We start from the raw sequence: 24,966 nt of genomic DNA, 5'->3' as shown, positions 1-24,966 counted from the left end.
TCATGGTGTGTCTTATATTAAAATTGGGGCAGGGAGATTCAAGGTTCACCTCAGAAGCAATATGTATCCAGGTATCCCGCCTACAGACAAAGTATAGGATGTGATGACTGCAATTACGAGGAAATACAGAAACATTTTGGCACATCCATTATCTTTTTGACATCTGCCCACCATGCCTGTGGAATTTCCTGATTTTGAGGCTGCAAGCCCCACACAGGTACAGTTATTAAATATCTGTAACACAGTAGGGAAAAATCCAATTATTGAGGTAAATAGTATATAACATTAAAGACAAATATTTATTTTAAATGATTTTATAGTATACATTTATAACACAAACAGTGGGGAAAATTTTATTTTTCTGTGTTAGACTGTATCAAGCAAAGTGAAATCGAGAGAGAAAACATTTCAGTACCCAAAGAGCAGATGGTCTACAAACTATTGATCCTACTGAACCATCTCTAAGCAAATCTCACCAAATCCAACGCTACCTTACCTTCTTCCCTACCATATCTAAATCTAAGCCACCATGGTCTCTTTGTGCTTGACCTGTTTCTACTCTTACCTGGCTCTGGTCTCTTTTCTGCAATAACCCAATTGAGACTTTAAAAATGGCAGTCAGATTGCATCACTATTCTCAACTTTCTAATGGCTTCTCATTGTACTTGGATAAAATCCCAAGTCCTTAGAGCGGCTTCCACACTATCCACGATGCACCTCCTCAATCCCACTCTGATCTCATTGCTCCGTGATCTTCCCCTTCTCCCTCTACTTCATGAGTTCTCAGGGGACCCTTGCCAGCCCTCAAACGTGGTGAGTCCAGTCAGGCCTCATGGTCTTCCTGCTTTCTCTGTTGGGTAATTTTTCTAGGGGGTTACATGGTTGGCACATACACTTCAGGTCTCTGCTTAGATAGTTCATTAGAGCTTTCAAAACCACCCATTCAAAACAGTACTCCATCTCTCCACACTGGTATTCTAACTTGTTTTCCTCACAGCATTTATTACTTTTTATCAGGATATTATATAACCATTTAATTCTAAACTACATATCCCCACTAGAATGTAACTTCTGGCAGAAACTCTTTGCTTTGTTATCACTGTACTGCTGCTGCTGCTGCTGCTAAGTTACTTCAGTCGTGTCCGACTCTGTGTGACCCCATAGATGGCAGCCCACCAGGCTCCCCCGTCCCTGGGATTCTCCAGGCAAGAACACTGGAGTGGGTTGCCATTTCCTTCTCCAATGCATGAAAGTGAAAAGTGAAAGTGAAGTCACTCAGCCGTGTCCGACTCTTAGCGACCTCATGGACTGCAGCCTACCAGGCTCCTCCTTCCGTGGGATTTTCCAGGCAAGAGTACTGGAGTGGGTTGCCATTGCCTACTCCTATCATTGTACATGTAGGCTTAAAAATAGGTCCTCAATTTAAGTGCTTAGTAAAAATTTGTTAAATAAATGGGCACAGTTTGAAGATATGAAAGCATATATAGTGATTATGAGAAGGAAAGAACAACCTTGATAAGTAAAACCCAACTAAATCTTGGATAAAGAGGCAACTTTCATAATCTCTCATTGTTTATTTCTATAAGTTTCATGTGTGAATGTGTACATGTAATGAGTTGTCATTTTTTTTTAATTATAAAAGACTTTGTGAATTTTTAGGTAAAAAATGAAATAATAGTGGCATTTCCTTTTTGAAGAGGAATAGCAATATAGGATTTTTGATTTTGTTTTGAGTGTCAGGTAAAAAGCTTTTGAATCTTGACTTTGCCTCTTACCAGATACATAAGTTTAGGCAGATTCCTTGTATCTTAATGCTTTAATTCTCACATGAGCAAAATAAGTAAAATAATACCCAATCACTTGAGTATTATGATGTCTAAATATTTTTTTAAAGCACTTCCCTTAGTCCCTGGCATACAACATTTTCAATAAATGGAAGCTCCGATTAAGAAAGACCTTTCAGTGCAACTAGATATTATCACACTAAATGAAGTTAAGTCAGAAACAGAAAGAAAAGTACTATATGTTACCACATACATGTGGACTCTAAAATATGACAAAAATTCAACGATCTATGAAGCAGAAACATGGACATTGAGAACAGATTGGCGGTTGCCAAGGGAGGAGGGTGTTGGGGAAGGGATAAAGTAGGGGCTGGGGTTAGCAGATGTAAGTTTTTATATATAGAGTGGATAAACAACAAGGTCGTACTGTATAGCACAGAGAACTATATTCATATCCTATGATAAATCATATGGAAAACTATTTTAAGAATGTATATATAACTGAATCACTTTGCTGTACAGCAGTAATTAACACAACATTGTAAATCAATTATACTTCAATTAAAAAAAAAGCAAATCCAAAGTAAAAGAAAAGAAAATCCTTCAAGTGGTTTAGGCCAAAGAGTATAGTGGCCAAAGTTGGGGGTTGGGTGGAGGAAAGACAAGAAGGAAGAAAAGGAAGAGAATGTTAAAGCTCAGATTTCAGATGGGTGGGTGGTCTTAATATCAGTATTGCTAGAGACCAATCCATTTTTCTCTGAATAAAATGTCAAAATAACAGTAAATGGAAAATCAACAAGCATGAGACTGTCTATAGAAGTGGTTGCCCAAGCATTCTTAATCTAGTGGATAAGAATACATAAATATATGTGTGGCTTAATTTTCAGCTCTCTGGGGCTGTCAAATACGGGTAGATTTCATCAGTCACAAGCAGAAAGCCATCTGACCACTGTGACTTATACACAATGAGTATAAGGAAGAGTCTGTTAGGGACAGGGCTGTAAAGGTGTGATTAGAAGAATGAATCTGTTAATGAAGTACATAGTACACTTAATTGAAGTACATGATACTCTTCACAACTGGTTTTCTACCTATATTTCCAACCCTGTCTTCCTCTTACATTCTATAGGAATCCTTGATTCCAGCCATCTACTCTTTTCATCATTATACAAATTGGCTTGATATCTCAGGCAGAGCTGTCTCAGAACCATCAGCCTCCTCTGGATCTCTGACCCCTGGGTCTAGACTTTTTGGGCTAACCTTCCTTATACTGGCCTCTATTTGTCCTGTCCTCCAAAACCTGCAAGGACCACTGGTCATGGGATCAGGAGAGATGGAGCCTAAGGCAGATGTTATTAAATGATCTTATAACTGAGACTTTCTCATTTGAGGCTAATATTCCTTACTAGTAAAATAAGAGAACTAGATTACATAATTACAAAGTTCGTCCAGCCTGTTTCATTATTCTCATTCTGACCCCAATTCTTCCAACAACTGTAATTCTACTAGTGATGCTTTTATTTCCTGTCGCCACACAAAAGAACAAAGGCAGAGTAAACAGCATGGATTCTATCAATGCAGTCTGCTCCTGGGTTGGTCCCTGAGCCCCCATAGGATTGTATAGTTAAGCACTGTTGCATGCCCAGGGGCACACACTTTAGAGAAGGTTTCTTACAGTAGTCTTTCCACTCCCGGTGGTGGTTTGACAACCAGCAAGACAAGCCGATGCATAGGTGATTCCATTCTCACCACATATGGGTTCCCATTTTGTCTCTGAACATTTGCATCTTGAGTTGCAGTCTGAAAAGAGAGCTCGTTCATGATAAGAGACGGGTTTGGTTCTGGAAAAAAAAATGTAATGATATAAAATGTTACCTCTTAGTAGTCAGTACCCTAATATTTTAAAAAATCAATGTTCTTGGGTATGTAAATGGCAATGCCAACAAATTTTGCCTGGGGGGAACACAACTGTCATCAGAAATACCAGCTTCTCATCATTAAATGTGAATTCACTCTTAGACAGCTTTCTTTTGATAATTACCTTTAGAGGTTTGCCACTTTACATGATATCCTTATCTTGGCTGATGGGTTTTACTAACATCTACTGACTCTAGAATGTTACAATATTTTTCTATATTGTGATGCATTTGGAAAAAATTATCAAAATAGAAAAACAGAATAAACTTCAAGAGCAATTTATGACATTACTCTTACTATGTATCAATATAATAACAAACTCTCATTCAATATTCCATCTTGTAGAACTACTATGGATTCGGTCACCCCAAATGTAAAGACAAAAGACTTTTGAGATTTCTTCTAGCAGAATGAGAGGCTATTTAACTAGGCCTCCTAAGAAGTCACCCAGGGATATTTTATCTTATTCTCTTCTCTAAGACACGAAGTTTTAACTGAGACTGTTTCGCTGTATCTGAAAGTACAAATGTATGTCTTTGAAAGCTTAGAATCAGGCCACTATGGATACTGTAGAGCCAAGATAATAGAAGATTAGAGCCGAAAGAACAGTGGGGATGATGTAGGTTAACTTCTTATTGGGAAAATCAGGAAATTCAGGGTCAAAGTAGGCAGATAACTTGCTCAAATTCACAATGTTTGTCAGTGACAAACCCTTCCAGGCCTCTGGATTCTAAGTTCTTGTCTTGGGCATCAGACTTAATTCTCATCATTGCAGAAGAGAAACTTCTTGCACTATCATATCTAAAGCTTCTCTGTATTGATCCTGAATGAATGTCTGGAATCAAACCAACATTGTGGAACAAAGAAACTCTGGATAAACCCTGGAGCATGTTTATTTTATATAGTCAATTCTTTTATATTGCTGAAGGTAACATTAACTTTATCATTTAGGAAAATCTTGAAGCAGAAATTAATTGCATATATGTTTCCTATATGCCAGAAAGTTTATATTTATGAGATTTTTCTTTCAGAATAGTTGTGGTGGGAGGGGAGAGATTTCTCCAGTGATGTTGCCTTTTCTTTGGCTGCTTCCAATAACAAAGCTACTCTTGGAAGTTAAATCTTTGCCATTTTTGAAAATATTCTTAAAAAGCAATTTCAAAAGAGGAGTTTTAAACAACGATAGCATTATTACATGGTACTTATAGTCTTTCAATGTGAACTGCTTTCAGGGACCTAGTACTCAATGAAGTTTTTCGTTTGTTTAAGAATATTGAATCTTATTATCATCTGAGTATACTTTTAATGTAAATCTCAAAATTTGTCTGTTGTCTACTTCTGTATTTGCTTTTGGCTTAGAGATAGCACAATGCAATAGAAAAAAAACATTGTACTGGAAGGAAGTTAACTGACCTTTCTAATCTCAGTTCTTTAAATGAGGGTAACAAAACTTCATAAAGGCACCTTAAGATAGAAGTGAGATGATAAAAAGGTAAAGTGTTTTCTAAATTGCAAAATATAAAGTACTTGACCACTGTCCATCCACCATGAGGATCTTAGGGATAGGAAAACATGGCACAGGACTTTTACTCTCTCCAGAATCTTCTTGCAATTCCTGTTTATACCTAACATTCTTGATCTATATTGCTCAATGTTACCAAGGCAACAATACACTCTGTTAAGTCTAACTGTTGCTGTGACAAGTCCCAGAAGCAAAGCTGTATGAACTTTGCATTCACTAATCTTCCTGAACACTTTAGAGGACAAACAGTATAATTGATGTGGGCTTCCCTTGTGGCCCAGTGGTATAGAATCTGCTTGCAATGCAAGACATGTGGGTTCAATCCCTGAGTTGGGAAGGTCCCCTGGAGGAGGAAATGGCAACTCATTTCAGTATTCTTGCAGGAAAGTCCCAAGGACTGAGGAGCCAGGTGGGCTGTAGTCCATGAGGTTGCAGAGTAAGACATGACTGAGTATGTATGTAACAACAGGAGAAGCTAGGTTAATGAAGGTGTTGGAACATGAACACCAGACAGATAAATGTGGAAAGAGGCTGGAGAGCAAGCAGTGAGCAAGAAGCAACTGAATCATCAGGAAACAGAATATATTATCAGGATGGTTGACCTTTGAGCCAACAGGTAGAGTTTTAGGCAGCCAGGCAGATAAAATCAGGGAAGTTGGCTTGGCAACCTGTAGCAGCTCAATACTTTTTTTTTTTAAACAAATGATGTATAGATAGTTAGGAGGATGAAGAGTACTGTCTCTGGGAACTCGGGTGCAGAGACAGAGTGATAGTGAGGACTCTTGAAGGGGAAGGATGAAGTAGTTTCTTCAAGACCCAGCCTTTAGACTCTGGAAACTAAGAAATCTAATCGCTACCCCCACACAGAATGCCATAAATCTAAAAGCATCAGTAAATACTCCTGTGATCAACTGCAAAGAGCTGCATGTTCATCACCGGGTTGAGGGATAGCCATTTTCTCCTTCAATTTCCCTTGACTTGAATGACAAAGACTATAAACTGTAGCATAGAAACCATTCCAGTTTTCCAGGTATCTGGGTGTTCAAAGAAAAAAAAACTACAATTGTTTCCAAGAATGGCACTTCAATTTTCTGCTGGGTAAGTGCTAATCGCTTTCATGTGTATTATCCTGCCTTACAAAACCTTAAAAGGCAGTTGTTATTTCTGTTTTTAAAATACCAACATTGAGGCTAGATTAAATAACTCATACAGTATCACTTCACTAAGAATAGAGAAGCAAAATTCAAGGTCTGTATTTTCGACTATCAGATTGCTTCCCTAAAGAAAGATGTGGATTTGGTATTTTTTAATATTTGCCTCCACTTTCAGATTCAAAGGAAATGACAGATTTTGGTGACAATAACAGCTTCCACGTTATAAGCATTGTCCATTCTTCCACAATTAAACAATAATTCCTTTTCATAGGTATGATTCTTAATGATTTAATTATCTTATTTTGAAACATAATAATTAATTTGATTAAACAAACTGATCTCCTCTGATTACTTAATGAGTAAACATACCCTTGGTAGGAGATAGTTAATCCTGCCACATCAGAGTTTTCACAGCCCAGTGCAAACAGGGAAAGGAATAGGAGGTACCCAAGGACCGATGATCCCAAGTAAAGTTTTGCAGCACCACGAATACTGATTCTGAATTTTTTCATAACTATTCCCCCGGAGAATATTCCAAGGGCCACTGCAGGTATGTTGATGAGCCCTGAGGAAAAAGAAAAATGTGTCACGTTTGTGAACCTCTAAAGGAAATCTGAGTATATTCACCCAAACTTTCTAAGGGATTGTATGAAACTGTGTAATAATAGTTTTTAACTTATTATTAGACTACTTGGTCAATTTAAGTTTACAGAACTATTCAGCCACTAACATGTAGGTTTTATATTAAGATAACACAGCTGACAGACACAGGGTTCTGCCTATCACAATGCCTAGTATAGGGTTTGAAATCAATAAACACCAAATCAATCAATGAATCTGGTCTTTTTGGTTTAATCCCAGGAATAACAGGTGCAATCAGGTGGCAATTAGATGATTATAATGCTTTTTAAGGTTGTGAATGAAAGAATAATAGACACATAGACCGTAAGGAATAAACAAACAAGCACAAAAACAGTCCTGGTTCTATTTTCTGACCCCAAAAATATTTGCTCTTATTGCCAAGCCTTTTAGTTTGATATGCTTTCTTACAGCATGGACAATAACATATTATTAGGTACCTTTCATATTTTTTTTATTTGCTTACGTTGTACCAGTCACTTAGTTAAGCATTTGATATATTATCTATCACATCTACTCTTCACCACAACCTTAGAAGATAGGCATATGCTATCTTTATTGCAGAGAGCAGTTTGTTCATGGTTGTGGTTAGTAAGTGGAAAAGCCAGATATGAATCCAGGAAGGCTGTTATCAAGTTAAATGCTTTCAGTAACTATGTTAAGCTGACTCTCCTTCAAGGGGATTTGGGAGATAGAATTCTTCATAAATAGATGTTCAGGCTCACTAGTTGTCAAAGAAGTGTGACTTAAGAAGCAATACTAGGAAGAAGTTCAACAAAGTGATTAAGAGTTTGGATCCCAAAGACCCGGCTCTGTGGCTTTGAATCTCAGTTCCACAACTTAAATAGCTGTGCAGCTGCAAGTAATTCTCTGAGCTTCTCTAAAACTGACTCCTCACATATAATATGGAACTAATAATAGTGCCCTTAAAGTGATTAAATGGCATGAAAAGTTATTAGCTTAATATCTTGCACAAAACATCATTCAATTAGGTTATTATGAACATTTCCATCTATGAGACAAAGATGAAAATGCTGGGGTTGGGGGAAGTGGAACACCTCTGTGTTAGGAAAGATGTAGAAAGAGGCTCTTTGGTTGGACTGTGAATTGGTAAATAACTGTAGGGAAAGGTAATCAGGTACCCAATGCTAAACTTCTCTGTGAATTAGGATCTATTTCTCATATTATCTACTCATCAATTACTGATGTATCTTGAGATTTTGAGATAACACATTTCTTTCATGTAATAAAAGGGCTGAAGTTTGTATAAACCTTGGCCAGCATCTGCTGACGTAAACAATAATTACAAGTATCCTTTTCTGACTCACATTGAAATTTGTGTTAAAAAATTAAAAATACTGACATACAGTGATAATAGATGCAAAATAACTTCCTTTCTTCCTTTCCTTTCTTTCTTTATTTCCTGACTTATATATCTAGTCACTTAACTAAGTTTCATAGAGTCTAAAACATCAAATATATAGTGATACTTGGTTAGCTATTATATTATTTTAAGAAGTGTTTTTGTCATGTATTGATAGATGATTTTAAAAAGGATATTTTGTTTCATCTTAATGACTATGCCTTAAGTTAGCATTAAACTGATCACATTAGAAATTAACCCACCTTGAAGGGGGCATGATCATGAAATTAGTGAAACTGAAAAAAGAAGAGATGTTCATTTTTGCTTCTTCAGCTGAACTGAGGTTTGTGGGTGTGCAAATGGCAGAGATTGTGCATTGGGCTCCTGAAGAGCTGAACATCAGCTAAGAGGCACCGGCTGATGATGATGTTGATGATTTTAACTTGAAAGTTTATTTATTTGAATTAAAGAGTATTTAAATTCCATAGTGCTTTACAGTTTTTGAAGGGTTCACACAATGTGATTTTAGATAATCCCATAATAACTCCCCCTTTTTAAAAATCCCTTATCTCTATATTGCTCCTATCCCCTTCCCTCTCCCCATTGGTAACCACTGGTTGGTTCTCTGTATCTGTGAGTCTGCTTCTTTTTTATTTTATTCACTAGTTTGTTATATTTTTTAGATTCCACAGATAAGTTATATCATACAATATTTGTCTTTCTGTCTGGCTTCATTTTTTTAGCATGATGTCCTCCAAGTCCATCTATGTTGCTGCAAATGGCAAAATTTTGTTCTTTCTTATGACAAATGGGCTTCACTTGTAGCTCAGCTGGTAAAGACCCTGCCTGCAAAGTAGGAGACCTAGGTTTGATCCCTGGGTTGGGAAGATCACCTGGAGAAGGGAAAGGCTACCCACTCCAGTATTCTGGCCTGGAGAATTCCATGGATCGCAAAGAGTCGGACATGACTGAATTACATTCACTTAACTTTTTATGACAAACAGCTCATACAGCTCAATATTAGATTCATTTTGATATTTGGCAAAACTAATACAGTTATGTAAAGTTTAAAAATAAAATTAAATTAAAAAAAATTAAAAAAAAACAAAAAACAAAAAACAAACGAAACTCTAAACAACCCAAGCAAAAAATGGGCAGAAGGTCTAAATAGACATTTCTCTAAAGAAGGCATACAGATGACCAAAAAACACATGAAAATATGCTCCACATCACTAACTACTAGAGAAATGAAAATCAAAATTCTTATTAGGTATCACCTCACACTGGTCAGAATGACCATCATCAAATAACAAAGGCTGGGGGTGGGGGGAGGTGTAGAGAAAAGGGACCTCTCCTACCCTGTTGGTGAGAATGTAAACTGGCATATGGAGAACAATATGTAGGTTCCTTTAGGCAATGGTACCCCACTCCAGTACTCTTGCCTGGAAAATCCCATGGATGGAGGAGCCTGGTGGGCTGCAGTCCATGGGGTTGCTAAGAGTCGGACACAACTGAGCGACTTCCCTTTCACTTTTCACTTTCATGCATTGGAGAAGGAAATGGCAACCCACTCTAGTGTTCTTGCCTGGAGAATCCCAGGGACGGCAGAGCCTGGTGGGCTGCCGTCTCTGGGGTCTCACAGAGTCAGACACGACTGAAGTGACTTAGCAGCAGTAGCAGTAAAATCTAAAAATAGATCTACAATATGATCCTGAAACCCTACTCCTGGGCATATATTCAGAGAAAACCGTAATTTTAAAAGATACCTTGCTCCCCAGTATACATTGCAGCACCATTTACAATGGCCAAGAAATGGAAGCAAACTAATTGTCTATCAGTGGATAAATATATAAAGATGTGATATAAAAAAAAATATATATATATACACATACATATGTACACACACACAGAAAAAAACCATGAAATACTATTCAGTTCAGTTCAGTTCAGTTGCTCAGTCATGTCGGACTCTTTGCGACCTCATGAACCACAGCCTCCCTGTCCTCCCTGTCAGGCCTCCCTGTCCATCACCAACTCCCGGAGTCCACCCAAACCCATGTCCATTGTGTTGGTGATGCCATCCAACCATTTCATCCTCTGTTGTTCCCTTCTCCTCCTGCCCTCAATCTTTCCCAGCATCAGGGTCTTTTCAAATGAGTCAGCTCTTTGCATCAGGTGGCCAAAGTATTGGAGTTTCAGCTTCAACATCAGTCCTTCCAATGAACACTCAGGGCTGATCTCCTTTAGGATGGACTGGTTGGATCTCCGTGCAGTCCAAGGGACTCTCAAGAATCTTCTCCAACACCACAGTGCAAAAGCATCAATTCTTCGGTGCTCAGCTTTCCTTATATTCCAACTCTCACATCCATACAGGAGAAGGCAATGGCACCCCACTCCAGTACTCTTGCCTGGAAAATCCCATGGACGGAGGAGCCTGGTAGGCCACAGTCCATGGGGTCGCTAAGAGTCGGATCTGACTGAGTGACTTCACTTTCACTTTTCACTTTCATGCATTGGAGAAGGAAATGGCAACCCACTCCAGTGTTCTTGCCTGGACAATCCCAGGAACAGGGGAGCCTGGTGGGCTGCCGTGTATGGGGTCGCACAGAGTCGGACACGACTGAAGCGACTTAGCAGCAGCAGCAGCAGCACATCCATACATGACTACTTGAAAAACCATAGCCTTGACTAGATGGACCTTTGTTAGCAAAGTAATGTCTCTGCTTTTGAATATGCTGTCTAGGTTGGTCATAACTTTGCTTCCAAGGAGTAAGCGTCTTTTAATTTCATGGCTGCAGTCACCATCTGCAGTGATTTTGGAACCCAGAAAAATAAAGTCAGCCACTGTTTCCCCATCTATTTGCCATGGAGTGATGGGACTGGATGCCATGATCTTAGTTTTCTGAATGTTGAGCTTTAAGCCAACATTTTCACTCTCCTCTTTTACTTTCATCAAGAGGCTCTTTAGTTCTTCTTCACTTTCTGCCATAAGGGTGGTGTCATCTGCATATCTGAGGTTATTGATATTTCTCCCAGCATGAAATACTATTACTCATGAATGAAATGAAATTACTCATGAATGAAATGAAATACTATTACTCAACCATAAAAAAGAACAAAATAACGCCATTTGCAGCAACATGGATGGACCTAGAGATTATCACACTAAATGAAGTAAGCCAGACAAAGAAAGATAAATATCATTCAATATCACTTGTATGTGGAATTGTAAAAAAAATATACAAATGAACTTATTTCCAAAACAAGCTCACAGACATAGAAACAAATTTATGGTTACCAAAGGGAAAAGGAAGGTGGGGGGGGATGTAAATTAGGAGTTGGGATTAACATATACGTACTCCTATATATAAAATAGATAATCAAGGACCTAGTGTATAGCATAGGGAACTATATTCAATATTTTATAATAACCTATACGGAAAGAGAATCTGAAGTATATATATATATATATATATATAAAATGTATAACTGAATCTCTGTGCTGTAGAATCTCTGAAACACAATATTAAAAATCAACTATACTTTAATAAAAAAGAAATTTATTTTGTAAAGTGCCCATCCTGCCTGGGACATCAGAAGCAATGGCACAAAATACACTCTTTGGCCTGAGCAACATGTTGTGCTAAATAAATTCCACTGACTTCCCAGCACTCCATCTGGCTTAGAATAGCCTGAGAATAAAGGAATTCTAGGCATATTTCTCCCTCAGAACAGACTGTTAATAATCAGGAATATCCTCTCTAGACTGACCTCTTTTTTAGAGGCTTGTGTTCTCTTGAAACTTGCAGAGGATTTAATGTGTTCTCTTGCTTGTAGGTTTCTCTGCTTAAGAATATTTGCTATCTCTGACTCAGCGTCCTCCCCAATCTCCATCCCTGTTCTCACGCGTTCTTCTTTAAACACCTCCCTATCCTTTTGCTCTTAATTCAGATAGCATCATCTCCCAGATAATTCTTTCTGACTCCAAGGTTATGCTTGTTCATCCAGAGTACTCTGCATGCATGCATGATCAGTTGTGTCTGACTCTTTGCGACACCATTGACTGCAATTCACCAGGCTCCTCTGTTCCTGAGATTTCCCAGGTAAGAATACTGGAGTAGGTTGCCATTTCCTCCTCTACCAAAGTACTCTGCCCTTCCCCTAATTAGAGCACCTATCACATCCTCTACCAGCCATATCATGCCTCCAGAGGATGCATCTGATACCAGGGTGCATGACTTGGTTATCAGAACTCCCTTTCTCCCTCAGTCTGAGGCTCTTCTGTGGGGTCCTAGAGGCAACCTTGGTACTTATCACAATTGCCTGTTAGCTTGTTTGTTCATACCTCTCACCCTTCAGTCAAACCTTCAAGGGAAGAACTATGCTCCTGATAGAATCCTTTGTTTCTTACATAGGTGGATTTGTATTAAAATGTGCATAAAAGCCGTTTCTCCAGAATATCTTTCTCAATTTCAGGATGACTAAATTATAACATGATTCAAAAAAAGATTAGTAGGACTTTTCAAATATATTGTCAATTTGGTTCTCCCTTTCAAGTTCCCTAGGATCTGTACGTCATCCATTCAGGGCCAGTTTGGTGGCAAAGTTCCTGAAAAGCAGATGAGATGTGCTTCTCACCCCCCAAAGCTTCTTTTCTTTCATCTTAGGTATTTTTTAGCCATTTAATGAGGTAGAAATTTCAATCTGATTTCTTCATTGCACACTTTTTCCACTCACATCATAAACTGTGCTGCTCTTAAAACGTTTACCATGAATATTTCAGATGGAAATATTAGCCACAATTTATTGCTGGCATCTGTAATTTGTTTCAATTTATTTTATATATTTTCTCTTGAATTCAATATTTATATTTATCCAAATATCAGGCAGGCTGAGCTTGTTGTTGTTCAGTCACCAAGTCGTGTCCAACTCTTTGTGACCCATGGACTGCAGCATGCCAGGCTTCTCTGTCCCTCACCATCTCCCAGAGTTTGCCCAAGTTCATGTCCAATGAATTGGTGATGCCATTCAACCATTGTGTTCTCTGCCACCCTCTTTCCTTCTGTCTTCAATCTTTCTCAGCATCAGGGTCTTTCCTAATGAGTCAGTTGTTCGCAGCAGGTGGCTAAAGCATTGGAGGTTCAGCATCAGTCCTTCTAAAGAGTATTCAGGGTTGATTTCCTTTAAGATCGGCTGGTTTGATCTCCTTGCTCTCCAAGAGACTCTCAAGAGTCTTCTCCAGCACCACAGTTCAAAAGCATTAATTCTTTGGCAGTCTTCCTTCTTTATTGTCCAGCTCTCACATTCGTATGTGACTACTGGAAAGACCATAGCCTTTGTTGGCAAATGCCAACCTTTGTTGGCAAAATGATGTCTTTGCATTTTAACACACTGTATAGGTTTGTCATAGCTTTCCTGCCAAGAAGTGATCATCTAATTTCATGGCTGAAGTCACCATCTGCAGTGATTTTAGAGCCCAATAAGAGGAAATCTGTCACTGCTTCCATGTTTTCCCCTTCTATTTGCTGTGAAGTGATGGGACTGGATGCCATGTTCTTAGTTTTTTTTTAATATTTAGTTTTAAGCTATGTTTTTTACTCTCCTCCTTCACCCTCATCATGAGGCTCTTTTGTACTTTAGGATATTTTTAGAGATTTTCCCCAGTGAAGTAAAAGTTCTGGTTACATCATGGACCTTCACAATATTACTCTAATATTAGAAGACAAAATATTAAGATTTGAATTTTATAAAGAGAGAAAAATGTAAGTAAAAATGTACACTTTCATATGCTTGTTGGGTGCAGACAAGTAAACTTAGCCATCCTTCTTGGGCATAACAACAGTTTTTCTTCCTCACAAATTAAGATAGTTTTCCATCACCTCACAAGTTTTTAGTGTAACTTTACTTATTTCTAGAACACATCATAATATTACTGTTCCAAATTTGCTATTCTAGCTGAGCCACAAAATAAAGCTTTCTATTATAATTATTTTTTCTCAAATGATTATTTTAATTTTTCCTTATTTGTTTAACATCTCCAAAAATTGAGAATGATAATCATTTTTGTCAATTACAGTCAGTATTGTTATATCTTGTCTACTAGTTACTATTTTATTTAATCAAAAAATTTCAAGAAATTAAGCAAAATAAATAATTGCAGTCTGAGTTATAAGAAGAGGAAGAAGAGATCATGTCCATGTAACTTCACAGTGATTAAAAAAAAAGGCTTAAATAAAAGAGTCACCTGCTAGTCAAATTTCTTTCAGTAGAATTTGCAATGGAAAGTTTTTGAAAGCTCATACCATTAAAAAAAAAAAAGCAGAATCATTGTGCAATATACTATCTAGTCTCTGAATTTGAAACATCTTTATCTTTCTTTCATTTATTTGTAAAATAAAAGTCATTAATATGAGTAAATACTATTTCTAGACTTTAGAAAGAATGTGACCAACATATAAAAACACATACAGTAAAATAAATTGTCACTGGATCAGTCAGCCCTTGAACACTTTAGAGAAATTCCTGTTTATTCTTTCATCCATGTCATATCAAATGTTTTCTCTGAGAGTAGAATGGAAATGTGTATTCTTTGGGCCTTTCTCATATTTTATCACAGAAAGGGTCATTCTCCCATAACCCAAAGGAAAAAGCTGAAGGAGAAAAGAGCCAGGGGTGGGAAAGAAATGAAGAAAGGGAGAAAGCATATGTTGAATGAGAGTTATGTGCATTTCCAATCCATTTCACATGTCTTTTCTTATCTTTATTTTAACCCAGTGATGCATTTCTTTTCACCATTCTAATTAAAATAAGTGTTAGGGATATAAAATAATTTACCCACTTCCATCACTCTGCTGTATGCAGGTCAGGAAGCAACAGTTAGAACTGGACATGGAACAACAGACTGGTTCCAAATAGGAAAAGGAGTACGTCAACGCTGTATATTGTCACCTTGTTTATTTAACTTATATGCAAAGTACATCATGAGAAACGCTAGACTGGAAGAAACAAGCTGGAATCAAGATTGCCGGGAGAAATATCAATAACCTCAGATATGCAGATGACACCACCCTTATGGCAGAAAGTGAAGAGGAACTCAAAAGCCTCTTGATGAAAGTAAAAGTGGAGAGTGAAAAAGTTGGCTCAAAGCTCAACATTCAGAAAACGAAGATCATGGCATCCGGTCCCATCTCTTCATGGGAAATAGATGGGGAAACAGTGGAAACAGTGTCAGACTTTATTTTTCTGGGCTCCAAAATCACTGCAGATGGTGACTGCAGCCATGAAATGAAAAGACGCTTACTCCTTGGAAGGAAAGTTATGACCAACCTAGATAGCATATTCAAAAGCAGAGACATTACTTTGCCAACAAAGGTTAGTCTAGTCAAGTCTATGGTTTTTCCTGTGGTCATGTATGGATGTGAGAGTTGGACTGTGAAAAAGGCTGAGCGCCGAAGAATTGATGCTTTTGAACTGTGGTGTTGGAGAAGACTCTTGAGAGTCCCTTGAACTGCAAGGAGATCCAACCAGTCCATTCTGAAGGAGATCAGCCCTGGGATTTCTTTGGAAGGAATGATGTTAAAGCTGAAACTCCAGTACTTTGGCCACCTCATGTGAAGAGTTGACTCATTGGAAAAGACTCTGATGCTGGGAGGGATTGGGGGCAAGAGGAGAAGGGGACGACAGAGGATGAGATGGCTGGATGGCATCACTGACTCAATGGACGTGAGTCTCAGTGAGCTCCGGGAGTTGGTGATGGACAGGGAGTCCTGGCGTGCTGCGATTCATGGGGTCACAAAGAGTCGGACATGACTGAGTGATTAATCTGATCTGATACTTACTAATGTAAAATCACACCACTCAGGAAATTATCCTAGTTATCTCATGCTTATGTTAGTTGCTCAGTTGTGTCCGACTCTTTGCGATCCCATAGACTGTAGCTCACCAAGTTCCTCTGTCTATGGGATTCTCCAGGCAAGAATACTGGAGTCAGTAGCCATTCCTTTCTCCAGGGGATCTTCCCAACCCCTTGCAGGCAGATTCTTTCCATTCTGAGCCACCAGGGAAGCCTAACAATACTGGAGTGGGTAGCCTATCCCTTCTCCAATGGATCTTCTCAACCCAGGAATTGCATTGCAGGTGGATTCTTTACCAGCTGAGCTACCCGGTATGCCCTGTGAAGGCTGCTCAATTGTGTCCAACTCTTTGTGACCCCATGGGCTGTAGCCCACCAGGCCCCTCTCTCCATGGAATTCTCCAAGCTATAATACTGGAGTGGGTAATGATTCCCTTCTCTAGGGGATCTTCCCAACCCAGGAATTGAACCCAGGTCTTTTCCATTGCAGGCAAATTCTGTACAGTCTGAGCTACCAGGAAAGCCCATCCTAGTTATAAGGATGTGGAATTACTAAACATTTTTATTTATCTTTCACAAAAGTACCTGAATTATCTATAGATATGTCAGAAACATGAGGAATTTGAGTTCTAGGCAACCTTTGCTAGATGGCTCAAAAAAATCTGATGATGAGTTTGTTTGGATCTGAGTCCATTTCAGTATACAGCATAGGGTCATAGATTAAAAGAAATCAACTAGCCATAGATCAAAAGATAATTATTAATCAGATTCTTCCTGTAAGTTTTCCAAAAATAATTATGCCCAGTGAGGAAATACAACTCAGAAACCCGCATAAAATAGTTTCATTCCTGGCTATATCATTATGTATGTATGCTATATAAGCATGAAATTGGGCAGGCCATTAAATATCTCGGAATCTTACATTCTTCATCTGTGCTAATTACCCTTAAAATAATTTAATAGGCAAAGCATATTTCATTTATTACCTACTTAATAAAGGAATGAGATAACATATAGTTTCATTTCTATTCTAAGTACCTTCCCCCAAATGCCCTTAATTTTCCTTTATGACATAAACTTTTTAATTGAAAATGGTAAAAAAAAAACTTATTCCTCACTGTAGTGAGAGCAAAATCAAATGTGTCATGTATTATGCACATATTGAATAATAAGAAATAAACATGTATTAAAGGTGTGTTCCTTCACTACAATTCATGGGGAAATGGTAATCTCTTCATTTTGATAAGTGAAACTTGACTTCCTTCACATAATACAAAAAATAACTTGAAGTGGATTATAACATAAACATGAAAGTTAAAACAATCTACTAGGAGCAATTTTATTTTTCATAACCCTGGGGTTTGATAAATATTTCTAAAACAGGCTCAAACTAGCACTAATGAAGAAGCAAAAGATTAAAACTGGACTTAATTAAAATTAAGAAGAGTGAAAAGGAAGGTTGAAGTCTGTGAGAAAGTATTTGCAAAATACAAAGAATTTGTATCAAGAAAAATCTACAGTACTCCTACAAATCAATAAGAAAAAGACTAACAATCCAATAAAAATGGGCAAGCCACTCAAACAGAGTTAACAAAAGATAATGCTGAAATGACCAATAAGCTTGGGAAAACATGCTCAGTATTGATAGTCAGCAGGTTAAGCCCCAGTAAGATACCCATCAGACCCCATAAGAATGGTTACAATGAAAAAGACTGACAATACCAAACAAAAGGATATGGAACAACTGGAGTGTTCTTACACTTCTAATGAGAGTAAACATTTGCACAGCATTTTAATGAAATATTTTGGCAATAGCTACCAGATCAAAACACACACGCCGCAGGATCCTGCAATTCTACTCTAACATATAGCCAAGACAAAGGACTGAATCTGCCTACAAAAATACATGTGGAATGTTTGTGCAGTGTTATTTAGAATAGCCCAAAGCAATAAACAGGCTTCCCAGGTGGCTTAGTGGTAAAGAATCCTTCTGCCAATGCAGGAGATGCAGGTTTGTACCTGGGTCAAGAAGATCCCCTGGAGGAGGGCATGGCAACTCACTCCAGTATTCTTGTTTGGAAAATCCCATGGACAGAGGAACCTGGTGGGCTACAGTTCATGGGGTCACAAAGAGTTGGACATGACTGAGCAAGTATGCAATGCCAAAGCAGTAAACACCCCAAATATCCACCAACATGAAAATGAATAAACTGTGGTATATTCATATAATGGGATATTGCACAGCAGTGAGAACAGACCACCACTGCATGCAATGACATGAATGAATCTTGTAGATTTCACTTCCATTGGAAAAAACTTAGACAAAAGGAGTACATAGCTCATTATACTATTTATATAAAGTTCAGAAACAGGCAAGACTCACCTATGATGGTGGACATCAGAATAGTTATTAGTTTGGAGAAGAATGTTGGGTAGAAGAAGGCTTGATGGAACCAACTGGGATACTAAAGTGAGCTACATGTTCTGGATAATGATCACTACACACATATTTTTGTGTAAATATTTGTCTAGCTGAGCTTACATTTAAGATCTGTAGACTTAATTGCTGCTTGCAAGTATGTCTCAATAAACAAAAGAAATATTAAAATAAAAGTTTTAAATGTTTCAAACTTTCATTCCATACATTTATTGGCATGGGTAGAATATGGATTTGAAAAATGTGAAAAACATTTCTTCAGGTCAACCATTAAATAATAAAATTAGTTTGAACCAATTAATGTTGAACGTAAAACTTCAGTGGTATGTGCTAAGTTCCTCAGTCATGTTTGACTCTTTGCAACCCTGTAGATTATACCCTGCCAGGCTGTCCATGGGATCCTCCAGGCAAGAATACTGGAGTGGATGGCCTTTTCCTTCTAGAGGGGATCTTCCCAACCCAGGGATCGAACCTGCATCTCTTATGTCTCCTGCAACAGCAGATGGATTCTTTACAACTAGTGCCATCTGGGAAGCCTCTCAATGATATAGCCTTAGCAGTTAAAATTTAGGGGAAGAACAGACCAAAGAGTCAATTAAAATTGCATCTGCTAAGTGTCCATTGTTTAGGATTTTACAGGAAAATTATATGTCTTAAAATATTATATGCTTAGCTGTTTCCTCACTCCCTATTCCCCAGGTTTGTTTCAGAGATAGATGAATAGAGCAATATTTAAAATGTTTATGAAGGAATGATTCGAAACCACTGGAATCTCCTATCATAAACGAACATGTCCAGAGGGATAGAATATGAAACAGTAGCATTAAATGTAGAGAAGGTGATGGCACCCACTCCAGTACTCTTGTCTGGAAAATTGCATGGACAGAGGAGCCTGGTAGGCTGCAGTCCATGGGGTTGCGAAGAGTTGGACACGACTGAGCAACTTCACTTCCACTTTTCACTTTCATGCATTGGAGAAGGAAATGGCAACTCACTCCAGTGTTCTTGCCTAGAGAATCCCAGGGACGGCGGAGCCTGGTAGGCTGCCACCTATGGGGTCTCACCGAGTTGGACACAACTGAAGTGACTTAGCAGCAGCAGCATTAAATGACATCTTCATGGACTTTGGGGACTCCCTGGTAGCTCAGCTGGTAAAGAATCCAGCTGCAATGCAGAAGACCCCAGTTTGATTCCTGGGTCAGGAAGATCTCCTGGAGAGGGGATAGGCTACCCATTCCAGTATTCTTGGGCATCCCTGTTGGCTCAGCTGGTAAAGAATCCACCTGAAATGTGGGCGAGCTGGGTTCGATCCCTGGGTTGGGAAGATCCCCTGGAGGAGGGCATGGCAACCCATTCCAGTATTCTTGCCTGGAGAATCCCTGTGGACAGAGGTGCCTGGTGGGCTACAGTCCATAGGATCTCAAAGAGTCAGACACAACTGAACAAATAAGCACACAGTCCAGGTTTTAAAGTATACAGTTGCTTGCAGGACCGTGGTTATGTATTTGGAGATTCTGGTTCTTCTTCATTCATCTTTTCATATTTTTCTTTGCCTTTGAATATCTTCCTCTTACATGGTTGTTCTGCTATGCTAGAAACACAGGACTTTTAAACAATCCCAAATGTCAGGAGTTAGAGAAGTCTTTCAATCCTAAGCAAATACAAACTTTGTTTTGCAATGCATACCTTCTAACCTGTTTGAATACTCACCTTTTGTAATCCTAGAAACTCTTCAGGTAGAAGAGGCACCGTTATGAGGTTTCAGCTACACTTGAAAGACAGATAGCCAGTATTAACAATCTCCTAACAAAATGCATGTTTAGTCTACATGGTATGCTCATGGTCATTCACACACTGTTCTAAATAATTTTTGCTACAAAGTTGTACCACAGACTATCTAAATATCTTAGTCTGCTAGGTTTTTTCACTTTCTAAAATGTCATAAATTGCTTTCAGTCTAAATATTGGAACAACTTTTTAAAACTACTAAGGATCAACAAGACACAGAGTTGATAATGCCTATTGGAAAGCAGGAAGTACAGAGAAGCATACCGATAACAAAGTTGGCCTTAGAGGCTGACTGCCCATACTGTTGCTCAATGTACTTCGGTTTGTAAGTTACCATGCCAAATAAAGAATTGAACTGAACGGTGCTTGCACACAAATATAAGAAGTACACTGGATTTCCAAAAAGACCCTTCAGTGATGGCAGAAAATCTATAAGACAAAAATAGCATGGAGTAATTAAAGACAGTGTCACACTTGGCAGAAGATGCAGCCATAGCCTCAGAGCTGAACGGTTGAGTCCTGTTGTCATGGTTCCCAGGAGCATTTATAGAGTGGTATACCCACACACTGAATGTTAAGCCAGTGACAAAAGACAGAGTTGAGATCTGGCCAGGTTCAGATCCAGACCCAGGTGCTCACTTCCACAGGCATAAAATCTAGATTATAAATTAGAATCAGTCAGATGAGAACAGATTCCTTTGATGTGGTATGAGACATGAGGTATAAGAAAACTCCCTCCCCATCAAGCTGAAAGTCATAGGCTGGACATCAGAAACTTGAGTTTTCTGGTCTCTCTCCTTTGAACTTGGGTCATGGAAACAGAGAAGAGAATATGAAGCTTTTCTCCATTTAATTATTGACAGAATGAGCTTTGGCATTCTCTCTTCTTACTTTTATGCAAGCCAAATAGAAATTTGAAGCTTTTCTGTAAATGTCAATATTGTTGGGCCAGTTGAAGGGGACCAATCTTTCTCATGGTCACCCATTTCCACAGGAAAGGAATTCACTAGAACACGTTTGACCTTTGGCCCTACACTCACTCCTTGATCACTGGTGGGACACATGCAGTGGTGTGCATTCTCAAGTGGGTGGATATTATCTGTCAAATGGCCACAAGCCCTGAAGGTTCACTTTTCTGACCACATAGACTAATGTAAAGCAACCCTCCCAGGAGAGCTGTTTGCAAGGTCTACACCGAGGAGGTGTAAGGGTGAGGATGGCAGCAAAGACTTTTAATAATTTTCATTTCTGCTTCCTGTGCTCAGTTGCATCCAACTCTTTGCAACCTTATGGACTATAGCCCAACAGGCTCCTCTGTCCATGGAATTTCCCAGGCAAGAATACTGGAGTGAGTTGCCATTTCTGCCTCTAGGGGAGCTTACTGATCCAGGGATCGAACTCTGACATGTCCTGCGTCCCCTTCATTGGCAGACAAATTCTTTACCACTGTGCCACATGAGAAGCCCTGCTTCCTGTACAGTTTCTCAATTTTTTTTTCTGAACACATGAAGTAGAGAAATATTGTTTATAGATCATGTCTAAAATTTCAACAGAAATATGGAAAGTGCTTCACAACCAAAGAGAATTGGGCTTACCTCTTGCCATTTCCATGATTTTTGCTTTTTCTCCAGGAGGTGTTTGGTAGTCTGTGTGATCATCCATAATAAACTTAGATTTCTCAGAGGAAGAACTGGAGTCCTCTCTGCTCCTGGGTCTTGGTAGAGTCCTTGGTAAACACCAGAAAGGCACAGCTGCCAGAAGAGTGATGCTTCCTGCTATGAGATAGCCAAGCCACCAGGCACCTACCCACTGTGGGTCCTTTGGGGTGATGGTTATATGATCTGAAAAAGAGACAGAGTGGCTAGAGAACATATACAGCAAAGCTAGTATATTAAATAAGCCTCTTAAAAAAATCCTAGCATTAGCTCTATCACATCATAAAAATACATAATAATTCATACATGACAACTTTTTTTATAATCTGAACATGTGCCTGATGAACTATGGACAGGGGTTCGTGACATCGTACAGGAAACAGGAATCAAGACCATCCCCAAGAAAAAGAAATGCAAAAAGCAAAATGGCTGTCTGAGGAGGCCTTACAAATAGCTGTGAAAAGAAGAGAAGCGAAAAGCAAAGGAGAAAAGGAAAGATATACCCATTTGAATGCAGAGTTCCAAAGATTGGCAAGGAGAGATAAGAAAGCCTTCCTCAAGACCAATGCAAAGAAATAGAGGAAAACAACAGAATGGGAAAGACTAGAGATCTCTTCAAGAAAATTAGAGATACCAAGGGAACATTTCATGCAAAGATGGGCTCAATAAAGGACAGAAATGGTAGGGACCTAACAGAATTAGAAGATATTAAGAAGAGGTGGCAAGAATACAAAGAAGAACTGTACAAAAAAGATCTTCATGACCAAGATAATCACGATGGTGTGATCACTCACCTAGAGCCAGAATGTGAAGTCAAATGGGCCTTAGGAAGCATCACTACAAATAAAGCTAGTGGAGGTGATGAAATTCCAGTTGAGCTATTTCAAATCCTGAAAGATATTGCTGTGAAAGTTCTTCACTCAATATGCCAGCACATTTGGAAAACTCAGCAGTGGCCACAGGACTGGAAAAGGTCAGTTTTCATTCCAATCCCAAAGAAAGGCAGTACCAAAGAATACTCAAACTACCTCACAATTGCACTCATCTCACATACCAGTGAAGTAATGCTTAAAATTCTCCAAGCCAGGCTTCAACAGTACGTGAACCGTGAACTTCCAGATGTTCAAGCTGGTTTTAGAAAACGCAGAGGAACCAGAGATCAAATTGCCAACATCGGTTGGATCATGGAAAAAGCAAGGGAGTTCCAGAAAAACATCTATTTCTGCTTTATTGACTATGCCAAAGCCTTTGACTGAGTGGATCACAATAAACTGCAAAATTCTGAAAGAGAGGGGAATACCAGACCACCTGACCTGCCTCTTGAGAAACCTATATGCAAGTCAGGAAGCATCAGTTAGAACTGGACATGGAACAACAGACTGGTTCCAAATAGGAAAAGGAGTACGTCAATGCTGTATATTGTCACCCTGCTTATTTAACTTCTATGCAGAGTACATCATGAGAAACGCTGGACTGGAAGAAACACAAGCTGGAATCAAGATTTCCGGGAGAAATATCAACAACCTCAGATATGTAGATGACACTACCCTTCTGGCAGAACGTGAAGAAGAACTAAAGAGCCTCTTAAAGAAGGTGAAACAGGAGAGTGAAAAAGTTGGCTTAAAGCTCAACATTCAGAAAACTAAGATCATGGCATCCAGTCCCATCACTTCATGGCAAATAGATGGGGAAACAGTGGAAACAGTGGCTGACTTTATTTTTCTGGGCTCCAAAATCACTGCAGATGGTGCCTGCAGCCATGAAATTAAAAGACGCTTACTCCTTGGAAGGAAAGTTATGACCAACCTAGACAGCACATTGAAAAGCAGAATCATTACTTTGTCAACAAAGGTCCGTCTAGTCCAGGCTATGGTTTTTCCAGTGGTCATGTATGGATGTGAGAGTTGGACTATAAAGAAAGCTGAGCACCAAAGAATTGATACTTTTGAACTGCGGTGTTGGAGAAGACTCTTGAGAGTCCCTTGGACTGCAAGGAGGTCCAACCAGTCCATCCTAAAGGAGATCAGTCCTGGGTGTTCATTGGAAGGAATGATGCTAAAGCTGAAGCTCCAGTACTTTGGCCACCTCATGCGAAGAGTTGACTCATTGGAAAAGACCCTGATGCTGGAAGGGATTGGGGGCAGAAGGAGAAGAGGATGACAGAGGATAATATGGTTGGATGGCATCACTGACTCAATGGACGTGGGTTTGGGTGAACTCCAGGAATTGGTGATGGACAGGGAGGCCTGGTATGCTGCAGTTCATGGGGTTGCAAAGAGTCAGACACGACTGAGCGACTGAACTGAACTGAACATTATTATGATCTTGCTTATTAAAGGAAAGAAGATGTCTTCAGAGCACAAATATTTCTTTCATTCCTCAGATTAAAGTATAGAATCCAGAGTCTGGAAGGGGTTCTCACTCTGCTCTGGGCTTCTGCAGAGGGATCCCTGGACCTATGACAGGAGGAAAGCAAAATGTGAGAAAGATTAGGAGGGTTTAAAACCTTCTGCTACCTTTCCACATGAGGTGCATTTTCATCTGATTTACACATTGAATGTCTAGGATGTTACTGAAAGAAAAAGACCCTATATGCTCTCGTCCAAATCTAATCTGAGCCACTCAGAATGTTATTTATTAAATGATGATTAGTAATATTTCAGAGATATTCTAGGTCTGATACAAGATTTGTATATGTTTTAATAATTAAAATATCAATATTTATTCATTATAAAATTTTTGATACTGTTTCTTATTTGACTGAAGTGTAAGCATTGACAAGTCTATTTTAAGCAAATAAACTTTTTTTAAATATATATATAAGAACATACGAAACATACTGTTATACTCTACTA

At 38.8% G+C, this 24,966-nt stretch overlaps 1 protein-coding gene across 4 annotated transcripts in view; it reads right to left on the bottom strand.

Annotated features, from left to right (window-relative positions):
- SLCO1C1 (solute carrier organic anion transporter family member 1C1) overlaps nt 1–24,966 on the bottom strand; it is an 83,235-nt gene that overhangs the window by 12,652 nt on the left and 45,617 nt on the right. For 3 of the 4 annotated variants that reach the window (XM_025283351.3, XM_006067622.4, XM_025283356.2), the window contains 5 exons: nt 22,052–22,297; nt 20,721–20,885; nt 6,747–6,942; nt 3,460–3,625; nt 50–234 (listed from right to left, as the gene is read on the bottom strand). In XM_025283351.3, the coding sequence (XP_025139136.2) occupies nt 50–234; nt 3,460–3,625; nt 6,747–6,942; nt 20,721–20,885; nt 22,052–22,297 (958 nt within the window). The remainder of the gene's footprint in view (nt 1–49; nt 235–3,459; nt 3,626–6,746; nt 6,943–20,720; nt 20,886–22,051; nt 22,298–24,966) is intronic. The other variant, XM_025283354.3, reaches the window with a different exon arrangement.

The sequence above is a fragment of the Bubalus bubalis genome, chromosome 4 (genome assembly GCF_019923935.1).
Source record: "Bubalus bubalis isolate 160015118507 breed Murrah chromosome 4, NDDB_SH_1, whole genome shotgun sequence".
Classification (NCBI taxonomy): Eukaryota; Metazoa; Chordata; class Mammalia; order Artiodactyla; family Bovidae; genus Bubalus; species Bubalus bubalis.
This window is presented reverse-complemented; position numbering and strand designations above follow the sequence as displayed.